This window comes from Choristoneura fumiferana, unplaced genomic scaffold (genome assembly GCF_025370935.1).
Source record: "Choristoneura fumiferana unplaced genomic scaffold, NRCan_CFum_1 Sck3bRy_132;HRSCAF=320_pilon, whole genome shotgun sequence".
Taxonomy (NCBI): domain Eukaryota; kingdom Metazoa; phylum Arthropoda; class Insecta; order Lepidoptera; family Tortricidae; genus Choristoneura; species Choristoneura fumiferana.
Genome location: NW_027412814.1, coordinates 5,133 through 15,399, shown reverse-complemented (window position 1 = coordinate 15,399; position 10,267 = coordinate 5,133). Strand labels below are relative to the sequence as shown.

The 10,267-nt window shown below is 37.0% G+C and overlaps 2 protein-coding genes across 2 annotated transcripts; both read right to left on the bottom strand.

The window, feature by feature from the left end:
* Nucleotides 1-3,131: 3,131 nt before the first annotated feature.
* On the bottom strand, nt 3,132-4,391 carry LOC141445010 (uncharacterized). Its single transcript, XM_074110787.1, has one exon. It carries the CDS (start codon nt 4,389-4,391, stop codon nt 3,132-3,134), a length of 1,260 nt encoding a protein of 419 aa, XP_073966888.1.
* A 59-nt stretch (nt 4,392-4,450) lies between these two features.
* On the bottom strand, nt 4,451-8,713 carry LOC141445009 (uncharacterized). The gene is made up of 2 exons (XM_074110786.1): nt 7,026-8,713; nt 4,451-6,303 (listed from the first exon to the last, which is right to left on the bottom strand). The coding sequence occupies exon 2, from the start codon at nt 6,284-6,286 to the stop codon at nt 4,451-4,453; it is 1,836 nt and encodes a 611-aa protein (XP_073966887.1). The 5' UTR covers nt 6,287-6,303; nt 7,026-8,713.
* Between the last annotated feature and the right edge of the window lie 1,554 nt (nt 8,714-10,267).

Here is a 10,267-nt window from a genome sequence, read left to right as displayed (position 1 = left end):
GGCCTTAGTCTGCTTCGCTATACTTGATTCACCACCTGTTGGAGTAGATAAAGTATGACTCCACTGCATGGAGCCCTAATAGGTGTCTTAGGTTTACCTAGTGAACTTATATGGTTATCATCATCAGTTAAGTTATGTACAATTATGTAGATACAAACATATGCTTTCTTTCTAGCGATATATGTGCTTATATTGGCACTCTCGGAGCCTGTATATTAAACATCCAGTGGGATCGCCGCAGGTCACCCACTGTGCTCATACTGCAAGGCAGACTGTGGAGCAGCTCCCCCCTCATATCCACAGGGACCATGAAGAGTTAGTCTAACATGGGAATCGCTTTCATATTCTGAGACCTCAGTCTCGGCGCCAGGTGGACAAGCCACTAACTACTCACATTAGGAGTCAAAGCATTGGTCACACAGACCACAATTATCAAGATATCTGTCTCTATCGGACATTTGGTTATTACAGGTTAATGTAGGTATATGATAAATCTAAGGCACCCATAATGCTACTTGGCACTTGGTATACTTATTATAGTACTTAGCTTTCATAGCTGCGTCGCCCGCGATGTGACCATTATTCCAGGAACACGACACTGACTCTAGTAAACTGAATACTGAACATTAACTAGAAAAGTCACTCTCGCGAGCGCGCCAACTGAACTATGACAGATCGACAGAGCAGGAAGTCATAGACTTACTTACCATAGAGTTAAAGGCATTGCCATAGACAATATACATTTCGCGGAAGTGTCGCGACACTCCGGCCGGGAACAAATTAGTGTAAATGTGTCATTAGATTGCGCGTCCATTCCCTTATCCTTTCAAGGGCCCGGACCGCTGCAATTCGTTTATGTCCAGTTTGTGTCTCTAGTCTGCCACCTTCGTTTGTCAAAGAATCTTCATTCATTATGTTAGTGTCGTTCTTTAAATCGTCTTGTTTATCTTTGCTCTCAATCTCTATATCTGCAGTTGTACTATCTGTGGAATCATTTGTCATTCCTTTGCTTGAGTCTATTTCCATCTCGTTGTCAGGTAACGTTTCCATTGGTGGAACATCAGTTTCATTCATCTCAATATCACCGCTTACTACTGACTCTTCAGGTACTATTTCAGATAACCTTGGAGTTTCAACGTTTTCAGTTGGATTGTGAGGTATTGGTTCCTGTTGTTCATTATCTTCCACCTCTAACGGATATAGATGCGCGATGGAACGGGTAAATATAGTGTCTCCTACTTTCACTTTAGCTACCCTTACTAAACCGTCAGATCCTTTTGTCAGATCGATTATTTTTCCTACTTTCCAACCCTCTCGGTTTTTATTATCACCCTTTATCTGAACGATTTGGCCTTCCTTAGGAATGTCTCTTGACATGATTCGAGGTTGCTTATGCGAGTGACTATACCTTTCACGTAAACTAGGTAGATAACGATTTTGAAACATTTCTTTGAATTCCTCTAGCAGGATGCGAGCTTTTCTCCAACCTTGAATTAAATTTGTTTTTGTCGATGTGCCTTGTAGTATCGGTTGATTGTTAGCTGTCTTTAACGAGATACATCCAGCTACTTGAAGGAAATCAACTGGCTTCAAAATGTGTTCAAGTTCATTATCAACACATGTCAAAGGTCGCGTGTTTATTACGGATTCTATTTCTTTGGTGATTGTTGACAGTTGGCTGTCCCATAAAAGTTGTTTTTGAAGTGTTCTTCGCATACAATGCTTAACGAGAGAAACAAGTCTCTCATAATAGCCTCCAAACCATGGAGCCAGTTCTGGTATAAATCGCCATTTGATTTTATTTTCTACACAGTATGCATTCTTTACTATGTCAGCTATCAGTTTGAAGTGTAAAGCGTTGTCTGATGTTATAAGTGATGGTACTCCTCTAGTTGAAATCATTCGCCTGAGAGCAAGCAGTCCTTCTTCTGCAGATAGATCTTTAACTACTTCCAAGTGTACTGCTCTAACAGCTAAACATGTGAACAGACATATCCATCTTTTGCTTGTTCCTTTCTCAGATTTTACTAACACAGGTCCTAAATAATCCACTCCAGTGAACGTAAATGGTTTGCTATAATTAACTCGTTCATGTGGCAGTGCAGGTGTGGGTGGTAACTTAAATGGTCCGCCTTTATGTTTCATGCAGCGTGGGCATTTGTTCAAGATCTTCTGAACATAGCGTTTTCCTTGTGGTATCCAATAAGATTGACGGATTAAGCTCAATGTATGGTTGGCACCCACATGATAATTCTTTTCGTGTGTGTCTTTAATGAGTTTATTTGTGAAATCGCAGTCTTTAGGTATGATCATCGGATACCTCTTGTCAAACGACCATTCAGCATATTTAAGTCTACCCTTACACCGTAAAATGCCATCGATATCTTTAAATAGGCCTAAATTCCGACTAAGATTAGTTTCTTTTCCGTCTACTTCTTCTCGAAAGTATTCGGCTTGTATTTTCTTAATTTCTTTTAGTGTACTATCTCGTGGTTCAATGACTTCTTGTTTTTTAGATTGTTTTTCTATTGCTTCAGGATCTTCTCGAGCTTCTTCAGTCTTCGATAGACACTCCCCAACCAAAAGAGTATGTTCTCTAGCCGTGCTTACAGGCCACTTACCAGGCTCATCGAGCAGATAATCTGGTCCGGTCAACCATCGTTGTTTATCTTCTTTCAAACTTGTTGGTCTGGTAGCTACATCAGCAGGATTCAATTCTGAAGGAACATATCTGATAATCAAGTCTTTATTTCTCTTAATCTCCTCAAGCCTTCTCGCTACAAACGGAGTTAATAATTTGCTTGAATTGAACCAGTCGATCACAATTTGACTGTCCGTCCAGAGTACTTGTTGGGTTATCTTGAAGTGAATGAACTTTGTTATGTATTTTATCAAACGACTTCCAATAAGTACACCTAAGAGTTCAAGTCGTGGTATCTTCAAATTCTCTTGGTCTTTTATTGGCACTAGGCGTGACTTTCCTATGACAAAACTTTTTTCATTCTTTCCTACTATATAAACCACAGCAGAATACGCTCTTGTGGAGGCGTCCGAGAAGCAGTGAATCTGACAATCATTGTTTTGAGAATTTTTCAGGTAGCGTCTGGTCAAACTTGTTTCTTTAACTTCGTCTAAGTTTCTTTAATTTCATTCCATTGATCAACAATATCCTGGGGCAATGGTGTATCCCATTTTATTTTTGTTTTCCATAGGTCCTGTAGCAGTAGTTTAGCAGATAGCAACGTGGGTACTGTGTATCCACATGGATCATAAATGGATGCGATGCTTTTCAAAATACCTCTTTTGGTATTAGCATTGTTGAGTACCTTAGTCCTTAGGTGAAGCGTATCATCTTCCAGGTTCCAGTCCAAACCTAAAACCTTGACAATTTTATCAGGAGCAGCATCAGGAATACTATGCATTAGTTCCTCGGAGTTAGAGCTCCACTCTCTTAAATTCATCGATATTTGTTGAAATGTTTCTTTAGACTTCGAGTATAAATCTAATGCCTCTTGTGTATCGTTGGCTCCAGTCACGATGTTGTCGACATATATATCGTTGGCTAGTTTTCTGACTTTCTCGCTTTCAGCTTTTGACAAGTGATGTTTTATAGTGGCGTTCAACATGAACGGACTCGAGATGATTCCAAATGGAACCCTCGTGAATCTCAGGTACATAAGGTTGTCTTCATTTACTGCCTTATGGATATTTTTAAGCCATAGAAACCTTGTCACATCTCTGTCCTGTTCTTTAAGTCCAATTTGTAAAAACGCCTTTTCAACGTCCGCTGTGATTCCAATGGAGTAGCATCTAAATTTTAAAATTAAACCTGTCAAATCTTCCAACAACATTGGGCCACAATGAAGATGTTCATTTAAAGACTTGTTGTCTTTGGTTTTGGCTGACGCGTCGTATACAATGCGTAAGGATTTACCAGGTACCGAAACTCCGTGATGAGGTAGGTAGTGGATTGGATTGCTCTCTTCATTTGCCTGTGTGATAGGTACTACTTCTATAATTTCCTTTTCTAATTGGTCCTTTAATGTTTCATCATATTTCCGCAGAGTATCAGCATCTAGCCTCTTGACTAAATTGACTAAGCGTCCGAACGCCAAACCAAAGTTTGATGGTATATGCGGTGGATATTCGTTCCATGGCCAACTTACATAGTATCTACCGTCTCTGTTTTCAGTGGTTTCATTAAAATGTTTGATGGCTTCTACATCTCGATCCATTTTGGGCGAGTCGGTGATCCCAATTGACTCTAAGTCCCACAAGCACTTTAAGTTGCCATTGTCTATAGGTGCGTCCGGTCGGTTTAGTCTGGTTTCACAGGATGCTTGGAAGTATGTTACTACTGACAAGTCGTCGCAGGATTTATTTGCGGTCATTCTTGAGACTCCTGAAAGTATCCATCCTAACTCGGATTCTACTAAGTATAAGTCTTCCTTTATTTGTATTTTTCCATACCCATGAGCGAATAATAATAATCGTTACCGATTAGGATATCAACTCTATCAGATAATGACCCATCGTCAGCAAATACATAATTTTCTATGTGATTCCAGTTGTTTAGTTTCTGATCCATGTAGGGAACGCTATGAGATATTGATGGGACAACATTAGCAAACAATGTTTTAATGTTATTAGTGCGTGTTTCTATATTCAACTTTACAATCGGGCTATCCAGTTCTTGAGGTACTTTAGTTCCAAAGGTAAAGATGAAAAGGTGATTTTCCTCTTCGGTTTTTAGTCGCAGTTCTTCAGCAATGCTTCGAGTCACGTAGCTCCGTTGGCTTCCTGAGTCAAGTAAAATGCGACACCTTTTCGACCTTCCATTTTCACCTTTCACCATAACTACAGCTGTTTGAAGTACAGTAGGGCCTTTCATGCCTACATGCATCACGCTGGTGCTTGTAGATGGCTTTTCTGTTTCCTCCCTTTTTGTAAAGTTGTTAGGACATAATGCCTTATGGTGACGAAGTCGAAGTCCCTTTGAAGAGCATTTGTAACAAAACTTCTTGAGTTCACATTGTTGAAGAAAGTGTCCTTCTCGAAAGCAGTTGAAACACCTGTTTTTCAATTTGGTTTTTCTTTCTTCAATGGTTTTAACTTTCCCACAGTAGACATTATAATGGTTTTCTCCGCAAAAAATGCATGACCACTTCCTTTTCTTTTGGCCATAAAACCTTCCATTGGTCTCCTTTTTAGGTTCAAATTTTCTCTTCATTGGTGTATAATTTTTATTTGGTCTTGAATTCCAATGGCTAGTTCCAGGCTTGTTGTCAAGTGAAGTGAAGTGATTTCTTTGAGGCTTTGCATTATGAGGTTTGTTTTTCCTGAATTCCCTCCGTTGCATTTTCTCTTTGACATGCAAAGTTTCCACTGTATATTGTGGTGCCTCACTCGTGGTCTTCTCCTGTGTCATTCTTTGCGATTCCTCCTTAGCAGAAATAATTATGGACAGTTGCCTGCGGATATCTTCAACGGTCTCCTTCCCATCGGACCCCAGTCTCATTTTTACCTCGTATATTATTTCACTAGGGAATTTCTCCATAAGCAGGAATCGCACATGATTGGAACTGGTGTTCTCTCCCATTGATTGGAGCACCCTCAAGTGTCTTTCAATTTCATCCAACGTTCCACGGCAGTCTTCCATTTTCTCAGCTTGTTTGACGTTGTTCAAGGCCTTGTGATGTGCATATATTATGTCATTTTCTTTCCCATATCTTGTCTTTAATGCATTGACAGCAATTTGATAACTTTTATTTGTGGTATCAAATCCATCCACAAGTCTGGCCGCATCTCCTTTCAGTGAACCCTTGAGGTACAGCAGCTTGTCAACGTCGTTCAGCTTTCTCCGGTTAATATTTGACGTGAACTGGTCCCAGAACTGATGCCATTCAAGTACATTGCCACTAAACTCCGGCAAAGTCAGATCTGGAAGCTTACTGTATGATGATTGTGCGTTTTCTTTACTTGATGTTGTGGTTTCCTCAGACTTCAACTTTATTTTGGTTTCGAGTTCAGCCAACACTACCTCTCCTTGCAACTGATCGGTTGTAAAATCAGAAATTTGGTCCGGGTTCGGGTTATTGCATGTGTTGAAGTAGTTGTACAGTTCAGATGTGAAGCGAGACAGAATAGACTTTAATTTAGCTGTAACCACCTTGGCATTATCCAAATTGTTGTTGTCTAACGTAATGCAGAGATTGAGAGCTTGTTCTGATAAACATTTAATTTCTTTGACAAATGTGGACAAACGAGTTAACAATATTTCTTCCATAATGGTTAAGTAGAATGCTGAAATTAAATTTAACACCATAATAACATGCAAACATAAATAATGAATCATTAAAATAATTAATATGACTTGCTGGCCAGTGTCTTAAGTTTTACCTAATTGTGGGTAACAATTTGGCATCATCAGAATAATATATTAAAGTTTTTGAAGTGAGAAATTGCATCTGACTGTACTCATTGCTAATATGATAAATGAATGTGAAATTGTGGATGTAATGTAAGTAATCACATTATTTATTATTTATAACGACACAGTATTCATAATGTAAATGACAGTCGAATGGCAAAATTAAAATAATGATTAATAATGATGAATAATGATATAGTTTACTTGACGTAAAATAATTCTCTTATAAGTTATAAGCTTGCACCAAGATTCTACTACTCATATTTTATTTTCACATGTGGTAACACTTGCTTACTTGTATGGCTTGTTATCATTAATTCAAACTTTGACTTTTCACTGTGTTGCACTTAAATATTCACACACATGAGTAACAGCTACATCAGAAATAATTAGACTTAGATTTTGTTTAGTAGTCGTTATACATAGGTACATAGTTATATACCGTCACTTATGCATGTCACGCATCATTGTATTTTATTTCGACTAGTACTTATTTATAAATTGCAATGTAAACATTAACACTTTGTGAGCCGTCGGTAAATGAAATCATTGCGTAGTATTCTCAAATTAATAATAAGTATGACTTAAAACATACCTTGGTCTATGCCGAATGAAATGACGTTCGCACGCTCGTATCCGTGAAGTTTTTATGTATTTGAATCGAATTAGAATTATCCTCCTTAATTCCTCTTATCGTTGGCGGCAGTGGCAGCGTTCTCGCGTAATGTGTATGCCCTTTAAGTATTATGTGTAACATTGAAACATCACAATATTAAAACTTTAAAATCGGGATAAATTTTGTTCTTAGATTCGAACTAGAACATTCGACCACACGGTCTTTATTCCGTAAGAAACCCACAGAGAGTAAGCTATCTACATAGGTAGGTAGGTACCTAAGTTTGTTCTGGACAGTAAACAGAACAGAAATCGTAATAATCGTCATCTTAAACACGTTCAAACAAGATTCAATTAAACTAATAATGATCTTAGTAAAGTTTAGACTTATTTTCTGAACTTAAACTTGTAACTTGTGTGTGCGCTTACGCGCTAAGCTATCTACTTGTCTACTCAAAGACGAATAACGCGACGCACAGAAGCTATTTTGTTACTAATCCAGTAAAATGAACAAAACACATACAAAACACTCGTTATTCATTTGTTACACAGATCATCGAGTCGTAGTTCAAGAGTAATCTCCTAGTAAAATTGCTGGTTTCCATCAGCCATGTACACGCGTAGCGATTTTGGCTTTAAACTTGGTAAAATATAGTAAAACGTTCTATGAGACTTACCTAAGTATAATGCAACACTCGCTAGGTGTTTATTTTCACGTTTTATACAACTTTTTCCACTGTAATCACTTTAAGTAAAATTTTCACGTTTTCAGCCGTCGTCGGTTCGGTGGTGAAAACTAGAGAGAAGAAAAAATGGCCGCGCCTTTCCCGCTCGTCTTTCTGACAATTTAATTTTTTATATCAAACTTTTTAATCTCACGTTATTAACTTGTTAATATTGCTAAAATTAAGGATTTATTTTTTAATAGCAAGTGTGCGTATTAACTTTCTTAGTTGATTTGTCGTAAAAATCCAATAGTGATGCATTATAATGTACTTGACCTAAATCTTTCGTAGAGAAATGCACCATTGGAGCTTGCTTTTACTTCCGGTTTCTAGTTTCCGTATTTCATTTCCAAAACTATTAACCTATTAGAGTTAAAATATTGCCAGTAATGCCAACATAACGACCTTTAGGTACATTGCACACTTACCATACCATACATGACAGCAAATGTGGAATTATAGAATTAAAATTGGACTAATATAATCAAGCGTAATATATTGGTAATATGCGTATTAGTAAACAATCTCATATTTTTACTAGATTTATTTGAGAGTACAGTTCTATGCAATTTGAAATGCCATTTACTATTCACGACTAATTTTCTAAAAGGGATAAGTCAGTTTCTGTTCATGTGTAACTGACCTAACCAACGTAACCCGCTGGTTACTAAGAAATTCTAGAATCGAGGTCCGGATCGCACCGTCCCGCTCGCTCTCATATTAAATTCTATTAACGTGAGCAGGACGGCACAAAACGAGGCTCGCACCCGCCAGCAAGCAAGTCATTTTCGCCTTCTTCAGATGATCGTCATGATCTTATATTACTCTCGAAATTATAATTTGCATGTTTTATAGTTTATAGGTATTTCTTATGTACATATAATTAGTTGTTAAACTAGGCTTATTTTAAGAAACTCCTTTACAAATTGTTTATTCTATACAATATACAGGTATGTATGTATGTTTATTCAAAAAAAATTAATTGTGTAAACAAATGTGGTGACTGACATTGTCGCTTTGAGTGCAACTTGCATGACTGATTTAATTAAATTTTATGTCATGTCAATGCTCTTTAAAGATACTTCAAATCAGCTTAAATAATTATTTTGAATTTTACTCATATTTCATTTATTTAATGTTTTCCTAAGTTAACTTTTAAAAATGGCGAATCAGTATTTCCTTAGTCCTGTTCAAGAGTGCATTCACAATGTTTCCATGTCCCTTTTAACTTAAAATGTTTAATAGCATTTTCACGAAGTTTTAGAAATTAGGTATAGTCTTCACTTAATATATATAACGTTTTTATACAATTACACTCCCCTTTTTACCCTTAAGGGTAAAATTTTTAAAATGGTGAAACATGTATATCACTTTATTTTTTGACGTATATTTTCCCAGGTTTATGATGGAGTATTTTAAAATTGAATAGGGTCAGTTAAAATATGGATTAATTTAGAATTTTTTTTTGCAGCTTAAGTAGCATATCCAAAGGGACCATGAGATTAGTCTAACATGGGAGCTTTGTATCTTGACTCCTGTCTCGGCGGTGGTAGGGGGTATAGTAACGCAGTACGGATTGCTGAGGACCTAGGTTCGATTCCCAGCGTGGTCATTTTTTCTGGTTTTCTGTGGCTCCATGTCTCAGTTTGTATTTTTCGATATAATTTTAGAGAGCATTTTTAAATTTACATAAGACAGGGAAATGAGAGTAGACAGCATGGAACTGATTCAAAATGATTTGTTTGGTCAACAATGGACTCACAGTAAATATGACAAGTACTAGTAAATAGAAATCTAATAATTTCTACTATAATACTCTTTATCGTCTCAACTAGTGTTTACCCACGGCTTCGCAACACGTAAATCATTAGGTCCAACAGTGAAATACGCGGGATTTTAAAATTGCGTGGGAAATTCCCGAAAATTAAGATTCGTTGTTTTCATTGACATTACATTAAAACAATCATGGTAAAATTTCATGACTCTAAGCCCAGCGTTATTAGTTCGAAATTTTTCCCTTTCGTGGGAATATCGAAAAAAAAAGTAGGCTATGTTTATTCCAGATGTCAAACTATCTATATACCAATTTTCATGACAAAGCTGACGGTTGTTATCAAGATTTTATCCTATCCTGGGATTCGGGATAAAGTATCCTATGTTATCTAACTTTTCGCCAAATTTCATCCAAATCCGTCCAGCCGTTTCAGCGTGAAGAAGTAACGAACATATTCACTCACTCACTCACAAACTTTCACATTTATAATATAGTAAGATTGTAGGATAGTAGATAGGATTAGAAACCTTTATAAACCTTCATTAAATAGTGTATTAACACATAATTAATTCTACGAATAAATTAATTTGCAGAGCCAGCCATAATTATCGTAGGTAAGGTTGGTTCAGTCAAATAATTATTTTGTTGGTACAGCACTAAATTTCCAGAGACTAGACCGACCATAGACCAACTTCGGTGAGGAAAAATTATCATGTAATTTGA

What these genes read in the sequence shown, in the direction of transcription:
- LOC141445010 (XM_074110787.1), bottom strand. Translation starts at nt 4,391, where the DNA reads ATGACCGCAAATAAATCCTGCGACGACTTGTCAGTAGTAACATACTTC.
- LOC141445009 (XM_074110786.1), bottom strand. Translation starts at nt 6,286, where the DNA reads ATGGAAGAAATATTGTTAACTCGTTTGTCCACATTTGTCAAAGAAATT.